The 22,734-nt window shown below is 36.6% G+C and overlaps 1 protein-coding gene across 2 annotated transcripts in view; it reads right to left on the reverse strand.

The window, feature by feature from the left end:
- The window catches only part of LOC119796466 (fibrinogen C domain-containing protein 1-like), a 207,141-nt gene that overhangs the window by 109,191 nt on the left and 75,216 nt on the right, over positions 1–22,734 (reverse strand). For both annotated transcript variants that reach the window (XM_038305036.1, XM_038305034.1), the window contains one exon: positions 15,989–16,468. In XM_038305036.1, coding sequence (XP_038160964.1) covers positions 15,989–16,468 — 480 coding nt within the window. The remainder of the gene's footprint in view (positions 1–15,988; positions 16,469–22,734) is intronic.

A 22,734-nucleotide genomic window follows, 5' to 3' on the forward strand; every position in this document is an offset into this window, starting at 1 on the left:
GAGTTAAACCCACACAAAGTTACAAACAAGGCACGTTTGTGTACATGCCCCCATGCAGGTGCAAAGAAAGCTACAGGCACATGTATGCATATATTATAGAACTAAAACTGTTCTGCTCAGCAACAAGGCAGGGTTCATAGAAAATATTCTTTTTTTGTTTGATTCTTGGCGTTCTTCTTTTTATATTACTCTAGTTAATTTTCAGGGACATAGCAACATTTTCCTTCCATGTCTCTTTTCAAAGCAGACATGTCTCCAGCCCCAATGCTTAGCCTTGACAGACACATCAATTAGGATCATGATGTAATTAGATCTCATTAGACAGCCTTTGCACTGGCTTAGAAAATCAGTTACGCCACAGTATTTAACACATGGAGCCTTGTTTTGTGTCAGGGTTTAAATAGGGGCCAATTTAGATGCTCTTTGTGTAGCTGTTGCATAAAGGGGTATGCTTTCAAAATATTCAACAATATCTGATCACACTCCTTAGGTGAATAAATCAAAATTAGGATCTATTGTTGTTAAATTGTATTTTCTTATGCTTTATATAACCAAGGTAGATTTCGAAATTTCTTTATAGAAATATTTAAGTTAAAATGGCAACAGAAGAGTTAAAAGGGAAAGCATTTGACCAAAGTCACATGTAAAATCAAGACAATTCAATCAAACACTCTAATAAATCCAAACATTTAAGATAAAACTCACTCAGTGCAGTCAATTCATTTAAATTTAGTTCTATCCTACACACATTCAGACAGCCCAAGCAGACTATCAAATGCTGCTCTGTAAACTGTCAGGGATTGGGAGTTGGCCACACTGAGAGGAGCTGTAACTTGTGTCGTTACTTTTTATGATGGTTAATTTAATCCAATGCTTTTGAAGCAGGTGGACTAACTTTTCATAACGTGTGTCTGCATACTGTGTGATTAAATAGAACACACTGAAATATGTTATGAGCTGGATTTTCAATATGTCATAAAACAGACTGCAAATATATATGTGTTGCCTTGGCACCTTAGCCAGCTGTTCGATATGAAAACATGCGCAGCATTAACCAGCCCTGGGGTTATTAAAGTCTGCAGTTGTTTATGTGACTAAAATACTGCATATCTTTCAAAGTTCAACAATAAAATGATGGTGTTTCAGAAGAATTTTTTTATTAACAGAACATTAATGTGTGTTAAAAACATTAGTCCAAATCCAAACATGCATAATCACATACCAAATCTGTCAAGGTTGAAAAAATAATCTGATTAGGATAAACCATGCAAAATAAAACAACAATGAGACAAAAGCTCAAAATATTTTACAATTATCTTTCTTATTTCACATAGTAGAATAATCTAAGTATGGGCTATAACAGAAACATCTTCTGTATTCAATGAAGCTACACACCAAACGTGTGGAATCAAGAATAGTTAAATGAATCAATATAAAGAGTGGATTACTAATAAACATTTCTTTTTAATTATATATTTTTTTATAGTCTGTAGATACAGAAAAACAAAAACAAAGCATGGGATTTTAGATACAAATGTTTATCAGGAGAAAGGGACAGAGAGTCTCTGTAGGTTTGTTGTTCTTTTATCGGGCTAATGGACTATGGAGCCCTTTCATTTAGATTAAACGAAAATTTAAAAAACACCTAAAGACATGTTCTGTCATGCTGAGCAGCCTGTGATCGAGAGCCTAAAAAAATGCCACAATATGAGGAAAATTTAAAGTCAGAGGGTTATCCACTTACAGATAACCCAGCTGATGATAACAGCAACCCTCTATTTACTTAGATTTTTCCCTAACACTAAAATTGAAATTCAGCCTATGACACGAATGCCAAAACCCAAAATATTTAACTTCTGAAGAAAGAAATGCAAAAAAAATAAAATAAAAATTAAGAAATTGTCCCTTGAGCATCACTGGACCCCAATTTAAATCTGTATCCAGCAAACTACTAAAAAGAATTGGTAATAATGTATGGTTTGTAACTCTGCAAAAGATATGGATAACTGAAATGCTTAGAATAATTACAGAATGAATGCTATAATATTCTGTGATAAAAAATGTAGAAAAAAAATAGATTTGCACTAGTCACTTTCTGTTTTCAAGGTAACACTATGTGGTGCTTACTGATAACCTGATGGCAAAGCTGATTGCTTCCTTTGGTGGCCACCAGTTAGAAAACAGTGTAACCTTTAATACTTTCCACGCTTGCTTTCTCCTGCTGTAGGGCTTTTTCCACACTCTCATAAAACCTCAGTTCAAGATCATACAAATTATCCTCACAAGACATTTACAGTTGCCTTCACATGAAGGGCTTTAGAGAGTAGTTTCAGTGAATAACTGTGGTGCCATTTCACAAAGCATCAAACCATGACATTTACATAGGTGCTGTGTTGGAATTTGGCAGCTGCATCCTCCGAATGCGAGATTTGTTGGCCGATTACGTCACAACACGGCGCTGTGGCTTCTTTGGATTCAAGGACTCCTTTGTATGGTGGAGACAAATGCAGCCTTCTGTTGACTAGGTTGGAAGGACAGGCCTGCTGTATCTTTAGTAGCCTTGGGTATCGCATAGGGCTGGGCGATATAGAAAAAAAGCTTATCGATTAAAAAAAAATGCATATTAATCGATATTGATAATTATTGAAAAGATTTGAAACCATATTTTATGTGCAGCTCTGCCTGGACTTTTTATGATATTGCTAAATGATTTAATTTTAGTAAAGAACACAAACACAGACTTCAAATTAAATATTTATCTAACCAACTTTTTTAACCATAACAGAATTGTTTTAAAGAAAAATAATTTAAGAGACCTGGGTTATGTTATTAAATACTGACAAAGAATAAACTAAAGCGACCAGAAAAGTGACCAAAATAAATATAACAAATAAATAAATAGAATACCCTATTTGGGTGGGAATAGTACACCACCAGCTTGTGGTAATTAAAAGATTGTAGGACTAGGCTACCATGTAAACTCCACTCAACAAAAACAAAAACCCAAACAAAAATCAACTCACCCTTTAGCCTAGCATTTCTATGGGGTATTTTTTCTCACCCCTATTCTTTTAGAGGTGCTGCTGGCACCTCGCTATGGTTCAGCTTAGTTTCCTGCTTTAACCTGAGTTATTACTTTGAGGTTTCTGGCCCCTCAGCATTTTTCTCTCAACTGTTAGAACTACGTGGGAAACTGCCCAGAACTGAATTTTTTATTTTTTTTCCCCCGAAATTCCCGAAGATTCCTCGGAGGAGAGCCGCGCCAGGGCCTACACAGCTCGTACTCCTGCGGGTGTGAGCGGCTGAGGTGAAAAAAAAAAAGTTGGCTGTGTTATCGGACTTCGTTTTCACTCGTTACCTACACATTTTCCAGATGACTGTGGTTTGTTTGTTGTCCGACTTGCCATGACCGAAATACTGCCAGACTGGCGAACTACAAAAACCTTCTTTGGAACAATTTCCTCCACCTCTCCTTGCTGCAACATCTTCATGCTCTGTGTTGTGGTTTGAGAGGGCGGCGCTTTGTGACGGCTTGCCTGGGTCCGCGATTGCGATTGGTTAGGAGGAAGTAGTGAGTAGCATAAAGCTACATGATAGGCTACAATGAGAAGGAAGGAAAACTGCGTTTATTTATCGAACTTTTATCGACTCTCTTTTTTTCTATTGCGCCACACGTCTATCAATCGATATATATCGTTATTGAATTATCACCCAGCCCTAGTATCGCGTTATAGATTGCAAGTCCAAGCCACCCAGCTGCTCTGTGCTCAGAGAAAAAATGTAAGTAAAAAGTATTGAAATACTTGTAATTATATTGTAAGTGTAGTTTAATATAATTACAAGTATTTCAATACTTTTTACTTAATTTAATGAAAAATAATTGTTTTAAATGGTTAGTGAGTTAGTGATATATGACATACTGCTGCTGAAGCTCCTGAGAAATTAAATTAGCTCACACAACAGTTGTAAGAAGTTTGGCATCCATTCTTTGCCAGCTTTGTGAGTAAATTGTCACGTTACTAGACAAAATAGTGAGAGGCAGTGAATGAAGGCTGGTTCTGTTTGAATCTATAGACCAGGGGTTGGCTCCAGAGGCACATGTGGCTCTTTAGCGCCCCCCTTGCGGCTCCCTAGGGATTTTTCAAAAATGTATGACATAATTTTTATTTTTTTTATTTTTACACAGCATTGTTTACAGCATTGTTTTTCAATGCTGTAAACATTTGTATAATAGATACATAGCCTTAGATATCAGTGGTCATAGCCTGCAACACAAGCGCATCCTAAATATGCAGGTGACCACAAAGCTGGGAGTGAGAGAAAAAGTGCGATTGGAGAGCTTCAGGATAAATTAGAGGAGAGCAAAGATAGATTTAAGAAGTGGATTGCTTCTCCAAACTCCGCTACTGCTGCTAGTTTTGATGCAAGCATTGAAAAACAGTCACACATTGAGCAGGTAGCGCTCTTACGCAAATATGTGAATTTTCTTCCATTTTTCCCCAAATCCTCAAAATATAAATAACAATAATGTTGACGTGGTGGATGTGAGATATTGGGGTTAGAAAGTACTGCTCTGAAGCTGATTTATACTCAGAAACCAGGTCGACTGCGTGTGCCGCAGTGAATGCAAATGTGCCTCGGTCCCTGCCGCAGACACTCTGCTACCTCTCCAAAACTGAAGGTGACCGCAGACAGTGCTGCACTCAGGAGGCCTCTGATTGGTAAAATCTACATCCGTTCTACACTATCGATATTTCCTGTTTAGTACCTTACGGGCTTGTTTTGTTTGGATGACCGCTATTGCGGAAAACGACTCGTGAAGTTGGACCAGTTAGAAGAGCGAGGTGCGTAAGAATGCTGGGACCATTTTTCCACCTGGATCCCTACTCTTTTCGCCCTCATGTCCCTCCTTTGTCGCACAAACTTGCCACCACTTAGTCATCGCTTTGGTCGTATCTAGACCCAAATGTGGTTCATGATTGTCCCTCTTGATTATGGGATAGAATAACATAGACCAGACCATGCTTCAATATTGGGCATAAATCAAAAATATCTGCGACAAACTCACTGCAACATACTGCTGCAGGAGTATAACCAGCTCTTAATTCCACACGTTGAGAGCCTTCACTGCTCCTCCCTCACCTCATAAGACAATGTGACATTTGCTGGAGGATAAACATTTCATCATGAATGCTTATTTAAGCCAACCTAGCCTTTATTTGTAGTGGGTTAATATACTTAGAGCCCGTGTTGCTGTACGAGGTTTATATAAGAAACTCTACAATTTTTATATTTTTGGTTTAATATTGCTCTTTGAACAGTTTTCATTGCCGACCCCTGCTATAGCCGAACTATTCTGGCCTCCTTATTTTCATGGCCTTCGAAGGATCCAACCCAGGTGGACCGGGTCCTTGGAGGTGCAGAATTCGAACTAAGGCAGGAGTTCTCTTGACTTGATAGGAAGAGAAGTAATTACACCATCAGAGCCTCTGGTTCAATTTCAGATCCCCCTGGAATCCTAATTATTGATAGATTTTATTAGAAGAAGAGTGCCATCTGGCATCAACGGAAACAGGCCACATCAATAAAACAAGAGCCTGTTGTTGTATAGCTTCACAAATTTTGAGTGCAGATGAGTGAATGTGCCTCTTCTGGCTAAGCTAGTTTAAGTAGTTTGTTTTAATAGCAGTGCACTATATTAATTAGTTATCCTTTTCAGGAATCCAACACTAGGCAACACTGTGGGACCAACATATGATGTCTGTGGCAGGAGTTAGGTACTAACTAACTAACTCCAACCCATTCTATGTTGGGGATTATAGTCCACTAACACATTTTCATAAATAAACTGATAATGACACTCTGCTTAATTGTTCCCAACCTCTTTAAGAGCATGCAGTCATCTAGGCCCTATGGCAGCAAACCCGACTCAAACAATCACACTACCGCTACCATGCACAGCATTCTATCTGTGAAATACTATAATGTTATACCGGATGAGCATCTTTAGAAAAGTTCAAAAGTTTTTTTCTGTCTTCAGAATATTTTCTAAACAGCCTTGTAGATAAAGAGGATTTTGAGTCATATGAAAAATATTGTGTTGTTTTTAGTCAATGGAGGTTTTATCCTTGAGACTCTCCTTTTTATTTTCCCCAATCTCCGTCTTGTTGTTGAAATATGAAAACAGACATAACTGAGGAAACCGATGCCTGCAGCACTTTAAATGTTCTTCTTGGTCTCTTTGTTACTACCTGAATGACATGTTAGTGCCTTTATTGAGTCGTTTTGGTTGGCTGGCCTATTCCAAGAAGGTTTGTTACTGTTTCGTTATTTTCCTCAATATATATATAAAAAGTCCATTAGAAGAAAGAAAGTTTATTTTGTATTCACTTTATCTTCGGTGTTAACAGTTGTTGTTTTTCAAACAATAGCTAAGAATACAAATACCTTTACAAAGCATTATATGCTGGAGCAGGGATTTATCATAGGTTTTATACTAATTCTATCTATCCTGTTTGAAAAAGCATTTGATTCATCATGGGTGTTTTATTTAAGCTTGTTTTGAGAAAATAATAAGAAACCAGAAACACAATTTATCAAGATCTTCACCTCAGCATGGATTTTAGTCAGGAAGTATCTTGCTTTGAGGTTGGAGTGCAGACCACTGCATCGCTATACTGCTTTACAAAACCTCCCTTATTCAGACATTTTTGGTTAGCAGAGGAAAGAGTGTGCTTGTTCTCAATTGGTGTAACTGCTTGTTAAGTAACAGCAGTTCTGCTGTGCTTAAATCGACTATCAATAAGCATCTGGTGAATTAAAATGGCCCAGAAATGTTAGGTCAAACTCTACTTAGCTTGCTCTGGCCATTAGATGCAACAGTCTTGTACTGTTGTAGATGAAGGTCTCTGAAGCAAAGAAACAATGAATAAAAGATTACCCTTGATGATGAACATAACCTTCATACATAATGTGAATGTTTTTTTTTTATCATGAATTGGATTAATATAACAGAGTGCCTGATCTTTGAACAGACGTTTGATTTAGTCTGTTCATGTGTAGATTTAAGGAAGGCACAGACTCTATAAGATGTAGTAAAACCTTTACACTGAATTAAAGCTATAGAATCTGATCTGTCTCAAACATAAAATAAAAAGTGATGGCTTCATTCTCCAAATACAAGCACACAATTGAACCATATGATACATGCTTTGATGATTGGTAATGCTTCAAAGAGCAAAGCAAAAAAAATAAAATAAATATGATCTCAAATTTAGATCTGACCATTCTGGCTGGGAGCAACACATCTTAAAGTCTTCCCCCTTTTTGCTGACACTAAGAACCTTCGTGGTTTATACAAACACTGGCCCGCAGCTTCTTCTCCAGAGCTGTGGCCTCCAATGTCATAGAGAGTAAAAGTGCACTTTTATACTTTCCGGCTGTGAAGAATTGCTGGCCTAAACAGTAAAATATCTGACATAGAAGGAAGATCGATTTTAACTTAAAATTCTAAAAAAAATCATGCTTGTCAATATCATGTGCAGTATAAGGCTCCTTGCTTTAATGGATGTCATTCTTCTTTTTTGTGGTTTAGTTTATATCTAATTCCTTTAGTTTTTAAAGTGTTGAATTTGTTTTTTTAGATAATATAATTATCAAATTACTTGAATTGCTTTATATATACATTATAATCACATTTAATGCACAATGTTCTCTAGTCTTTATCTCCTTATCATTAGGACCTTAAGATTACTTAACCAGAAAAACAAAGGTTCATAGTTATGTTTCAAATTTTGAAAAACTTTCCATATAGGAAGAAAGCTAGAAACACACGAAAAACATATGTATTTTTGACAAATACTGAACTGAATTCACAAACTTTGTTTTGTTCCCTACTCAAAGTACCTCTGTTTTCCTCATAAACATATCAGCAACTATTATACGGAGATTTGGTGCTATTGGCGCTGTTGTTGATGTTGGAGATGACTGTGGAGGAATTGCAGAAAAGAACTTAACTGGTGGAACAGAACTGAGAAACACCTGCTGCTTCTCGGTAACTCCTTTTTGACGCTTTGTGTCTCACACTTCGCACGTGTGACTCCACTGCCTTGATTCCCATTGTGCTGAGCTTGAATGACTTTTTGCACAAAATACCTTAATCTGTATACATTAATATACATTCCCTGGTACTGGTTTTAGCCATGCAGAAAACTCTTGTCTGGATAGCCAGTTTTCATTGAATTTACACTTCCCCACATTGTCCATATAAAAAGTTAGTAAAGCATCACCCAAATGTAAGGCTATAAAATTGTTTTTATTAGTTCCGCTATCGAGACGGAACCAATAATGGTTACAGCGAACTGTTTGGTAAATGTAAAAAAAATATTGTCAATCATTTAAATGTTTGATATGGATTACAAAATAAAATCCTATATATGATGTGGTAACAATTTTAAGACCTATGAAAGACTGATTTTAGAAATGTTAATAAGAATTAAGGACTTTATATTGAAGAATTAAATGCATTTTAAGACTTTTTAAGGATCTGCAGGAGCCCTAATGACATTTTAGTGATATAACTTTGACAAAGTTTTGTTATTCTTTTTGCCTTTTAACCACAGCTGCCAAATCTTTGAACTTACTCATTACCATTTAGGGGCTTATCACAGCTTTCCCATGCAACTTTTTCACTCAGCCTTTTAAGTTAGTTTTATTATATCCTTGACTGAGACCTTGCAACAAATACAATTTTATGTTCCCAAGTACACAGAGGCCTGGTGTCTGGTAGAATGAATGTCTTGAGGCAATATGGTTTTCTCGCATACCGGCAGTTTGCCCCCAGATCCTTATCAGAGGTTGTGAGTGCCACTTGCTTAAAACATTAATAATCCTCAGGCACATAATTCAGTTTAAACTGTGACCTGCAGTTCAAGGAAATCAGTAAGTCATGCTCCTCCTTGCAGCCTTTGCCACTGTGGAGTCGTTATGTAGTCAGACAGTGTGCATCATTGCACATCATGAAAGAATATGAGAAGTTGGTTTTTAATGAGGTGGACCTCAGTTTCCTCCTCTTAAAAAAAAAAAAAAAAAAGTTTTGTTATTATCTGAGCTCAAGAGATGATTGGTTTACAGAACTGTATCTTTGATGACTACTAAAACTGTCATCTTGCTAATTAATTTGTAAGCAATTGTAAAATATTGCCCTCCCTCTAAGTGTCAAATATTCATTCTATGAACCAAATTCTGTTGTGTCTTCTTTTGATGCATCCCAGTTTTGCAGAGTGTGAACTGGGATAAAAGGTTCGAAACCAAGTGTTCCTGAGCGTCAATGCAGCTAATGCTTTTGCTGCACTTTACTGTACTTGGTAGGCAAAAAAAAATCAACAAACAGTGCTAGAAAAATATAAACAAAATGGGGTGTGGCAGTGGAGCAGGGGTTAACATCATGATCCTAGTACAGAGACTATGGTCCAAAACATGGCCGCTGCAGGTTCGAGTCCCAGCCTGTTAATATTTGCCCCATGTCTTCCACTGCTTTCTAATCCCATGTCATGTCTGCCTGTTTCCCAAAATCACAAATAGAAGTCACTAGAACATAAAAAAAATATAAACAAAGAGTGATATTAAAAAGCAATTTAATAAAGAATTGAGAAGAACTTTCATCTCATCAGTTTAAATGGTGGGGCAGAGCTGAAAAGTTATAACGTTATGTACTGTGATGGAGGCCTATCAAAATCAATAGAAAATATGTCCAATGGAATATTTTATAAATTTCAAATAACTCTGATCCAAAACCACAGAGCGTTCTGGGTGATATGGGCAGAGAAAGGATTTTGCGTCTCAACCTCTCATGGCCAAGCTATACAAAGTTGGTGATATGACTAACCTCTTTTTAAAGGTTATGTTTAAATAGGGTTCGTTTTTTGTCCTGTTTCAATTATGTAAAACCAAAAAACATATCAATAATTACTGATAAAGACTCATAAGATAGGCTTCTATTTTTATTAAATTTTTCAGCCATATCGCACAGCCCTAATATATTAGATAGATAGTTATGGGTTGTGACATTTATTTAGCGGAATATCTTAACATGATAGCAAATGATATTGAACAGCCCTCAACCAAATTACATATTCTACAGTACTGAATCTGCAGAAAGAACATGCTGAGCTTTTATCTGATGCATAGCATCTTTTACTAAACTTGAATAAGATCTCTTGGGTAATATCTTAAAGTAGTCTGGGTCACACGTATGTCCCAATTTTTTAAAGAGAAAATAAAATGAATTCTGGGATTATGCATTTTATGTATCAATATAGCCACATGTTTGCACATAACGCTGTTCCCACATGTGCAGCTGCGCTCAGGAATCTCATGTATAAATGTATGTGTAGATTATCCGTGTCATACAATAATATAATAGCTATTTTAGTAAACCCTGTTTTTAGTACAGTGAGATTTTTCTCAAGATTGTGGAAACATTGGCGTCATCACTTATTTGTGGCTCAGTGACTGTCATGCTTCTTTTTGTTTTCTTTTTCTTTTGTTTTCTTTTGTTTTTACTATGGACCTCTTTTGTGTCTGAAATAAAGATTGATTGATTGATTGAATATGTTTAAAGATGATTTTATGTACAAAAATTGAGATTAGACAGTAAGCAGCCTGTGTAGAGTATGCCTTTTTTTCCCCTTGTTTTTTCCTGCAGTTTGGCAAATTACATCTAAGCTAGAGTACATTTTTGCTAGATGAGTACAGAACTGGGTGTGAACACACAACTTTACATGAGCACAGATATGAGTATTTATCTATAAGGGTTTATGTCAAACATACCTTTGTGTTTCCCTATACACTAATGAACATTTAGGTGTACATCCCACCTCTCACCCAATAAGCACCTGTAATAGGGACCATTTCCACCCCAACCCTGGGAGGATAAGCTGATATTGACAAAGAATGGATGCTCAGACAGACACACCGGGTGACTTGCACCAGCATCATTCAGAAGTTTACAAAATTGTATCATACCACTTGCAGCATTAACAGTCAGAAATAATTTAGTTCTCAACTGGATGGACCTAAAAAGACATTGATGACATAGCGGGGAGAGACTTAAATATAACAAAAGCAAACTAAATATCAGTTAAACAAACATTGAGTAATATTCTATCAGCTCCACACTTTCGTCTGATAGTAACACCTTTGTCAGGGCCACTCAAGTGGCTGTTAAAAACCTTCAAAATAAAAGGCATTGCTTTGGCTGTAATTCCTCTGTAATTCTGATTAGTATATATTTTTAGGTAACTGAACCTTTCAAGGCAAACAAGTTCTGTATTTTATAATTGTTTTAATTATAAAAAACAATAAAAAAAAACATCAGCTAGAAGCTATTCTTACTATCCGACTCATTTATCTATATTCAAAAATGTAGGCACACTACTATTTAATGAAAAGACACACTATGAAATATTGTTGTGTCAGTTTTTAAATAATAAAAGCATATTGTTACCAAACCAACTGCAATCAGACTCTCCTACACACTACCTCGGGGGTATGTTGACGGGCCTGTCCCTATGCGGCAGAGTGAGATAGCTTTTTTTTTTTGCTTTTTGAAGAAAAAGGGCTGCAGTGTATAGCACAACTGTGTGTCATCCTATAAATCAGAAGTCCTGGCCACAGGTGTCCCATAGATCACGCAGTCTCACCATGGTGTCAAGCTCAAATAGCGGATCTACGCACCACATGCCTTGCCTCCACAGAGAAAATCAATCACCTGGAGTATCTAAGCTGCTGCTGGTACCACCTCAACACACCCTGCCCACTCCGCTGTGCCACCTACACTAGGCCTCACATTAACAGTAGCCCACCCAGTCAGTCTCTGAACACTTGTTTGACCAACCCGTAAGCTTTTCAAAGTTCATTCTCTTCAGTTTGATCAATATGTTAAGAGATGCTGTCTTCGAGAGGATTGGCAATCATATTCACTTGTCTCAGCTGTATGAATAGCAGGAATGAAATATATATATATATGGTGAAGTATGAAGACTGTAGCTATAATGACATCATTAAAGGAGCTGGTAGCATTAACAATTTCCACACATATTTAGGAAATGTCATCAATAAGTCAGTCTGGAAAGTGCAGAACTAAAGAGGCTTTAATCATGGCTTTATCCAGTATGAAGTCCAGCTTAAACATCTTGGAAAGCATTATACTATCTTACTGAATTAGCATGTGAGTTGTAGGATTTCTTCAAACATGACTGGCATTTCTTCCCCAGTGACTTCCCCTTAAAATGCAAGGCTGAAAGAGTTATATTAAGAGAAATATGAGCCTGGAGTAATACAAGATCTATTAGTGCTTACATTTTTTTTTTTTTATTCAAAGCATACAAAGAAATGGACACACTTCAGTTGGCACTGACTAAGGGTTGGATAATGCTTTGATTCTGCGGAAAATGAACGGAAATAAAGGTACAGAAATTGGTCAAGTGCAAAAGCCTGTCACTCATCATATATCAAAATGTATTGATAGGTATTATACAATTCACATCTCCGAGCTTCTGGGTACAGTTTTTAAATTGATCCGTGAGTGGTCCATGTTTGTTCAATCACTTTGTCACTCTTGCTAATTGCTTACACTCTATTCATCTCAGTGAGGCCAGTGGATTTAGAGGGTTTGGTGTTTGTCGCCTGATCGTGTCTCAGCTGTTCTCTGCTGAGCCCTCAGGGTTTTGGCTCAGCGTGTAGGGGGAGCTCAATGCTGGCCCTTCACAACGGAGCCCTTGGGGTTTTGGCTTGGGACACGGAGGAGGTCAGTTTTAATTCCCTTAAGCCTGGCTTAAGGGAATTAAAACTGGTCTCCAAGGTGGAGACCAGTTTGAAGTTCTGCAGTAATTCCGTTACCATGTCCTCCTGTCCCTGTCCCTCAACAACTGAGCCTGCCTGTCTGCATCTGAGCGTGCCTGTCTGCTGGACTCATTGAACTCTGAACCTGCCTTCACGCTCTCAGGATTCCTGGAACCCTGGATCTGTCTGTTTCTGTTTGGGTTGGAACCTCTGGTCAGGCTATGGACTCCTGGATCATTATTTCTCTGACCTGGATCGGTCTCCTGCCTGCTCACTAAGTTGCTGCATCAGGGACATTTTGGACAGCTTTGAGCCGCATCTCTTTCGGTGGTCCATCGGCTGGATCTTGCTTTCCTCAGAGAAGATGGACTGAACTGTTAAACCAGCTAAGTGACTTACTCGGATAATCATCTCCTGTCATATGATTGCAGCCACTAACCTGTGTTTCTTTCTCCAGAGTGTTCTGGAATTCTGGGTACATCTGTCCTGTTTTATGACAAAAACACCAAAGGTTTCAAATTGTGTAGCACTTAACAGCACTAACGTCTAAATTTCTGCCTTTAGAAGTATAAAGACTAAACTCCCATGTGTGGATCTTGTCCTGTGCATATTTGAATCATGGGGAACAGTCTTGTTTTTTTGTTTTTCAAACTAGCCCTGTGTGCTTTGGCCACATTTCAGTGAGTGTTTTAGTTGTTCAATCTGTTTTGTTTTTTTTTGTTTTTTTTTTTTTGCAGGGTCACTTGAGAAGAAAAAGGCGATATATATAAGAAGTCAACGCTCTACAGGTTCTTTATTACCAAAATCTGTTTTTTTCTCGGTACACACATTGAAATATTTTGGGAATATTACAGGGAACATTATACTACAAAAATATTGCTTTTATAGTTAAAATACTTAAACAAAAGCTTCTCACAAAGATCTTGGAGGTCATATCTGGAACAACAAAGTTCAGATACAGCTGCTGTTGTGGACACACCCAAACTTAATCCTATCTCCATACGATTTTTAACAGCACCTAAAGAAATTCAATAAATCATATTAACACATCTTCACATATCGATTGTATTAGCATCTTGTCAGGATAACATCATACTTGGTTTCTGCACAGACTATTCATCTTACAAGTAGCTGTCTCCTGGTTTGACGGCATCGTTATTTACTTTGCTGCCTAGCCTGGAGAGTTTTGATACACCTCTGCTGCATAGAAATGTGGAACTGCAACAATATAACATAAAATATAACATAAAAGGATACAAAAAATGTTCTTCCTTATACTGCATCTGAATAAACTTTATTCCAACTTTGGGTCCATAGGGATTACGAATTTGAATATTTTATGCAAGAATAAGAAGAATTACGTTTTGTAATATCTATTATTTCCTAAATATTCAAAATGTTTACATGCAAAAAGATTATAGTCCTAGTGAACTTACAGCTCACAAATGCTGCATTTGACTTTTTAATCTCTGTTACGATATTCTCCATGTGACAATGACTGAAGTGAGTAGACAGAGCCCTCCGTTAACAGAGGGTTAGTTGATTCGGACCAGAGCAGGTGATTTTTCCTTCTGTTCCAGTGTCCGAGAGAATGAAATGTCTGGGTCAGATTATGAGGAGAAAAAAAATGCCAATGTGGCTAGAAAGCAGAAACATAAGTAATATAATTTGTCTGTACTAGCACCATTTTGCTAGCAGAAGCAAAATGGTGCTAGAACACCATTTTGCTTCTGGCAACAATGTCTGTGTGGGTTTTGACCAATCATTGTTTGGTCAATAAAATATAATAACTAATAACACAAAAAAGAACTTACCATTAATGTAGATCCAATCATTTTTTTTGTTTGTTGTTTTTTTTTACAAAATAGATAAGTATATCTGCCACGGAACAGTTGAATATGTCTTAGCACATGATGAAGTTGGAGTGCTTCTTCTCTCTAGTACTAATGATGGTTGACAAACAACTTTAAGATGCATTACAGTCACCTACAGGAAAAGATTGTGGGCAGCTCCACAAACTTAACTCAAATCTCAATAACTGTATTATGAAAAAAAAAAAAAAATATATATATATATTGCTCCTAAAAATCAAACAAACAAAAGAAAATGTAATATATAAAAAGAAGAACCCAAACTATTGTTTCTTCTAATCTTTACTAGAACATCCCTGTGTTTTTTCCATTGCAGTGTGTGCTGTGTTTCTCTGGGGTCCAGAGTTATTGTAAAAGTATCAGTAAAGTCCTTAAATGTGTATTTTTATTTTTCAACCAAAAAGGTAGCATTGTAAATAACTACTGCATGCTAGATTTTTAAGAGACGTTTAGCTAATGTTAGACGACATTAACATTTCATACAGAAAAGGAAATTTGCACATATTATAATGAAATACTGATCTGTCTTTGGTCGTTGGTGGTTTGCATTGAAATGGTAACATTAAGATGAGGAGAGATTAAGCAGTGATTTTTAAATATAGTATATTTTTATCTTTTCTGATACTTGTACTATATGTACACGTCATACTTTTTAAATCTTGTTTCTATGGTTACTTTCACGATATGATAAATAAGTCCAATAAAGTTTTCCTTTCGACTATCATTATCTCCCACATTACACTGAGAGCACGATATTCACCAGCTATATTAATATCCACAGCAAATATCGCAAAGCCACTCTCTTCCATTGAACACAGGAGCAGCGGTAGCATCAGACGGATGTGGACACACTTTACCGGACGCGCTTCAGGAGTAGCAAAGGTGATCTTGACGCACATCTGACCTTAATGTGAACAAGCATCAGAAATGAAGCAGCTGAAGCTTTTTTGCTGCTTCCAGCATTGCGGTCTGAATATATCATTAAAGGAAGCTGCAGGCCTGCATTTCGCTTGATCACTTACAGCTGTCATTATTTAAGGGACTAGACCAGACTATGTCAGTCTAGACTTCCTTATGCTAGGGCTAGTCTAACCTGAACTCCTTTCCTGGAATTTCTGAATTCGGCTTTTGGTAAATGGGCCTTAAGAGTCCAAGTTAAGTTTCAAGTCTTTATGGCCCAAGTCAAGGTAGATTCTACAATAATTTATTTTTGTAACTATGAGTGACACAAGTCTTAAACTGGACATGCATTCTCTAAGGTATTGGGGCCTTACCTGTATGAGACGTCCTTGTTCTGTCTGTAGAGTATTCAAGTCCTGACCAAGGCTGCTCTGACCCCTGCGCAAGGATTCGTAGTCCATCTTCAGCTGTCCTGCATGGGCAGAGAGCTTGGACACCTCTTCAGCCAAGCTGACAAGCAGGGCGCGATCCTGGCCTTTGACCGACTTCAGGTCAGTGTCGTGGTCAGTGAGTGAGTGAAGCAGTGAGGTCTGCACACCCTCGAGCCGCATGAAGTTGCTGTTATAGTCAGGACAGTTGGGGTCAATGAAGATGTTGATACGAGAGCCGTCTCCCCTCTCCACAGTAACCAGGGCATTTGCTTCATCCTGATTGGTGGAAATGTGGGGTAGGCCATCAGACAAGGGTGGAGCCTGGTAGTGGTTCATGAAAAGGATGGTGCCAGTTACAGTAACAGCAAGCAAAACCGCCACAAAGAGCAGGATAGTGCAGAGCAGGTAGCTGCAGCTCATCCTCTGAGAAAAGAGAAGAGAAGAGAAAAAAAGGAATCTGTTATAATAGCACTTGCTCCAACTTGAATGATCTCATATCATAACACATGCTTTTTAAAAAAAATTCTAAATGACTCTCATCCACCATTGCAAAGAGTATTATTACCGGCATATATATTATAATTAAATTCCAACCTTCATGAAATATCTTTCTAAAAGAATTTAATGGAAAGAAATTGCCTATTCCTTCAACTGCCACTTAGGAAAAAGGAAAAAAAAAAAAAAAAGAAGTCAACTTTTACACAAAAAATATATTTTTTTAAATGCTGAATTATATTATATTATAATTAACTGTCTGAAAAGGATAATGGTCTAACACAGTAAAAGTTAATATATTGTTATGAGACCAATTCAAATATCTACAGTATGTGGCTCAGTATCATTACCCTTTCAATATTTTCTCATTTTGTTACGTTCAAAGCTAAAACTTTAGTGGTTGTATTTTACTCTATTTGGTGATCCAACATAAACCTCTACTCTATCAAAAATAGGTTTTAACATAGTCTACAATCTTAATGGATAACTTTTTATAAATTCTGAGAGTTGTGGGCATATACGTTATGCCTCATTAGACGTACTGTAAGCTAGGCTACCAGCTTTATACATCTAGAGATTAAAATGTTTTCCATAATTTTTCAAAAACAGCCCAAGCTTTTCAAAGTAGATAGAGTGTCTGTGAACAATATCTTTTTGGTATTTTTTTTACTGGTTTTAGGTTGGGCCTCTGACTCAGCCATTCTAAGACATTAATAGTCTTGCTAAATCACTGCCCCAAGCTCCGGTCTTTTAAAGATTAAATTAAATAGTTAAACAAACTAAAATAATTTACAAAATTATATCTTACTATTATCAAAAAATGTCAATACAAATGTGAAAAATATACACCTAAAAGAAAGAAAGTTTTGTTTTATCATAGTTTTGGTAAGGGTGCCACCTCATTGCAGTACCTCAAACAGTTATATTTCAGCGATATATCCCAACCATAAAACACTTAAAACATTTGGTATGATGGAAGACAAAGCTGAAAGAACACTGAAGTGTCTTAATCAAATTGCTTGTGCTTTTGAGCCCATTTATAATGTGACTGGAGCCGTAGTATGGAGAGAAGAAGCGATTTTGGTGTTTTTGGTTGTTGGTTTGATGTTCTAACGATCCGAGCTACCTGACACCGGGATGTATGCTCTGAGCAGAGCGGGAGGCAACGTGACCTGCTTTTCTGAGTCGTTTTCCTAATCAATAATTTAATCAATCAATTGAACAATTGAAATACCTTCATCACTTCACATTTTCATTGCTTTTCTCTACCATTCTCTACCATTTCAAAAGAATCTTGCTGTAACATGACCAAACATTTAGAGGTTCAATAGGTATGGGAACTTTTTAAGGACTAAAAAGGGAAGCACTTTAATAAGTACAATTGAAATTGAGACTTAGAAAGGCTGTAGCTGATCAACCAAATCAACAAAATGTGCGGAAAAAAAGAAATCAGAAACATATCCTGCATCAACTAAATTATAAGGAACATAAAAGGGTAACACTTAATTTTTCCACCCATATCAAGAAAAATAGAAACAAGATAGCGGGCTAATAGAAGAAACCATTATGTATGATAAACGATGCGTAACTCCCCCACATCTTCCTCACAAAGAATCAAGAATTGATCTTTTACTGTTTCATTTTCCACACCAGAGGATGTCCCATATGAAAATATGTGGGCTGATGCATGCAAGCGTGTTTGTTTTCTTTTTTTATGAGTATAAGAGCGAGCACATTAATATGGAAATTAGCTTCAGAAGCACACTGAACCACTGTTAATAGAGGACTAACGGTCTGCTTTGTGAAGGAGCTTTATGATTCCTTTAGAGTTAGGAGAATCAATTATCCTCAGCAGGGAAAGTTCCTTTAAACTTTGCTTACACACAGTCTATGGGCACAGCCATAAAAAGACGTAAATACCCATGACATGTGGGGGTGTCTTCCTAACAAGTAAGATCAATTTTATAGTGCTTCTCAGACAAGTTGTGTAACCTATAAGGGTACATGTGGGCTGGGCATGCAGATGCCCAGTTTTCTAGCTGTAGGGGTTAATCACCACCCACGATGGCTAAAAACATTGGGTTTGGAGGAAGTACATTTTTAACAGACCCTGATTATGCTCTAGAATATGAAGATATTCCTATTCTAAAGCATAAACCAGGCCTATTTTTAAAAAAAAGGGAATTTTACTATTGCTGATTGAATTATTTTACCACAGTACATCACGGGTATTAAAGGTGAAAGTGTTTTTGACATTTTAAAGCTAAAAACATTTTCTGATAAATGCTTTTTTCAGGTCATATTTTTATAAAGGAAAGAGCAGGTAGCAGGATTAGCAGAGGCTATGCACTCAATGGAAAAAAAAAATCTGGGAGGAATGCTTTCAGATTTGCGGCAAAGGCAAATAAAATCTAAAAATAAAACCTTTAGAAATATCTAACAAAAATATGACCCTTCATGACATAGTCAGCAGCAGAATACAGCCTCTTGGATTCCCTTTTTGCAAAATTTTCTGAAGAAATGAGCAAGTTGAATGTGTCTCAAAAAAACTTGACAATTTTTAGACTACAATTAGAATTGCTGTGCTTGGAAACAAGACCAGAGACAGACACTTGCATAAAACAGACCTGTCCTACTTTAAAGCCCAAAGGAGTATATAGAAGATCATGCTGCAGACTAGTTTTGCAGCCAGTGGCACAGGAAAAAATTCATGTGCAAAAGGAAGAGGCTAAATATGAGAACTCTCTGAAAGGAAAAGGAAGACCAATCATTTAAGATGAAAGCACGGTGGCAGGATAAACACCCTAGTCCACTTTGTAAAAACACAAAAAGCAGCAGAGTAGCAGTAGATTTGCAAACAGAAAATCCAAAATCCTTAAAAACAAAAGGTAGGAGATGAAAAATAAAATCATCCTTCTTTGAGAATAACTAAACAACAGCTAAACATTTCTTAAGAAATATTTCCTCCGTGTTGTAGGCATCAGAGCTCAATATATTGCAAGAAACAACTATCTGATTTTCACTCAACAAGTGATACATTTCCTTTGGGTATACCAAAAGTTTAGAAAAACATGACATGTTACAAGTCCAATGTCCAATAAGTTAATTTACTGTACATTTATCATGCTGATCACTACCATACTGATTGTTCTAAGTGTTACAATAGGTTATGTTTTTTTGTTTGTTTGTTTTGCACAAGACAATGAGAGCATTTTGTACACTGCAAAAAAAAAAATCAAAATAAGTTTTTGTTTCTTAAAATAAGTGCGTTTTTTTTTATTGAATTAAGGATTTAAGTGAGGCACTTTGCCAATGGAACAAGGCAATTTACACTTAAAATAAGAAAAACAATTGCATTGTCTTATTTCAACTCAATAATATCTACATATCTTATTTTAAGAGTAAAAATACTCGTTCCATTGGCAAATCCTTATTTACCTGCGAAAATTAAGGGTAAATACCATTAATTTAGGACAATTTTACTCAATTTGAGATCATTTGTGCAGTTTAGGCATGGAAGCAAAGGGTTCATATTATTTCTGTAGGAGTTGCTACTGCTCTGGTGGAGTAGTCTATTGTCAGGAAAGATCTTACTGATGCACTCCAGAAATCAGATCTTTGTAGAGGAGTGAAATTGCTGTTGACATATAAAAAAAATCTATAGTTTATCACAACCAAGGTGGCCCAGAAAATTTGTAAACAAAAGCAAAATTAGCCCTTTAGCAGTTATGTAAAAAAAACTTTTCACTGAATAGACAGGTAGTTTGTCTGCCTTGCTTTCGGGAATAGTCTGCTCATTTAATAGAACTGAGGTCTGAAATATTTAAGTGGCCACATGTTAAATGGCTTTTAGACTCTTGAGTGTCTTATTGGAACACACATGATTCAAATGAGAGGCCACTTAGTTTACAGTTTGTGAAGCTGACATATTCAATATGGAGGCAGCCTTTCTCCACCCATTCAATCTATATCAACTCACAAAAAATAACATTGCAATGCTGCTGTTACAATGCTAGAAGCTTGGTAAACACTCTTTGTTTTTTAAGCTTTATACACTGACTTTTAAATATAATTTCTTATTTGAATAACTAAAATAAATTCCCAGTGGAAATTTGGAGCAAGTTTTGCATCTTGGGAATTGCACATTTCCATAAAGCTTGAATATGAAATATTTGCAATAGTAGCTTCTTTCTTGATCTTTAACCTCTCAGTTGATTATGTTGGACTTACTTTACAAGCACAATGATCCTGGATTTATGTTTTCATCTGAGAAGAGTGTTTGAGTTATGCAGTAAAAACCTGGACACAGTTAGATCTTCCAACAGGATTATCTAACACAATAAAAATGTTTTGTAATAGTTAAAATAATTATGTTCTAGAACGACACTAAACTCCTGCTTTTAAACTGCATTGGAAATGAGTGAATATTGGATAAAAGCCAGATTGAACAATCAGATGAGCTATGTTGTTCATCGCAGGAAGACTGATCAAATATACAGAAAGAATTTTCTTCCTCTGGCACATTCTTCGTCTTTTCGACTATTTGAGCCGATTTAACAGGTCAATTTCTCCACGTTGAGATCAATAAAGTCAATCAATCAATAAATAATACTAAAACTATAGACAGGAGACATACTTGCTATTCATTCGTTTTTGTTGTGAAAGTTTTTCAAACTGCCTTAAGTAATATTGCAAGCTATGCAAGTAAGGGGAAAATAATCATATGTGAATAATTAAACTTTTCTGCATCTTCCCAGTAGTCCTACACCACCCACGGTCCAAAGAACCCATCAGAGCCAGAATAAATGAAGTGTCACTTGATCTTTAAATGTTATTTTTTTTCTTTCTTTTTGGGGGAAAAGTTCGACAGGCCTTTACGGTGATTATAGGCAAGGGTTACAAAAATAGTGCTTGATATGACAAGGCTGGCCACTCAATTTAAAGTCTTGGGATTTATGTACCTGCATAATCACAACATGCTCTATCCTGCCAAACCAGACAACAAATACACATACTGAGCAAATATAAACTAAGGATAGAAAAATCAAACCACTGCTTTTTTTAAACACAAATAATCCACACTGAAGAAATCAACTGAATATAAATCCTTTGGTTTCTAGGTCTAGCTTTAAATGTACATAAACTTTGTCATGTTAAGCAATTTGATTTTCCATGATAAACTCATTGCAGCTCCAATACTCTACGTAGATATTTGCTTGTATTAGGCTATGAATATTTGTAACAGTGTGTCCGTGGTATATATTATATTCATAATGGGCAAACTGCAGAATGGTGGTGATATGGTATAGAACAGATTCTGGAACAAAGGGAACCCCTTTCTGTAAGCTTGCTATGCTAAGCTGCTAACTGCTGGAGGAAACTCAAATTTTCCAAAATGGAAATGGGTAGAGGGATGAGGTCTGGCACATTTTGGGAAATGTTCTATTTAAACAAAAGTCTTTTGATTATTTTGATCAGTCACTTCTTTACTGATGGGTCAAGACAAAGTTAACAGGTTGAATTGCATGGTAAGCTATGCTACAGTCATTTTTTTTAGCTGTTTTCTTTATAAAGCTAAAATCAGCTGAAGGGTTTAAATACTGATAAAATGTGTTCATATGTTTTCTCATATGCTCATATCAGTTTGATCACCAAATTAAAAGCAAAAGTGTTTTAATGGAATCCTAATGTCTATTCACTGCTAGCTATTTCAAAGAGGGTAAAGAATCTAACTAAAGGTTATTGATTGCTGATTAAGCAAATCATTTAATAAAACATTATTTGGTCAATTAATGTTTTATTGACCTCATTGAGCTGCACTGTGGCTGCTCAGTGGAGTAGTGTATAGCATTGCTGCCTTGCAGCAAAAAGGTTGTGGGTTCGAAAATGGGTTCGATCCCCAGCCCGGGGTCTTCCCGCATGGAGTTTGCACCCATGGGTTCTCCCCAGGTACTCCGGCTTCCTCCCGCAGTCCAAAAACATGACAGTTAGGTTAATTGGCTTCTCTAAATTAGCCTTACAGTGTAGGTGTGAGTGTGTGTGAATGGTTGTTTGCCCTGTTTGTCTCTGTGTTGCGCTGCGATAGACTGACGACCTGTCCAGGGTGTACCCCAGCTCCCGCCCGTCGACAGATAGAGATAGGCACCACAGCAAAAAAATAAATAAAAAGGATGCATGGATGGAATAAAAATGTA

This window comes from Cyprinodon tularosa, unplaced genomic scaffold (genome assembly GCF_016077235.1).
Source record: "Cyprinodon tularosa strain WSP-4 unplaced genomic scaffold, ASM1607723v1 ctg55, whole genome shotgun sequence".
In the NCBI taxonomy this organism is placed as follows: domain Eukaryota; kingdom Metazoa; phylum Chordata; class Actinopteri; order Cyprinodontiformes; family Cyprinodontidae; genus Cyprinodon; species Cyprinodon tularosa.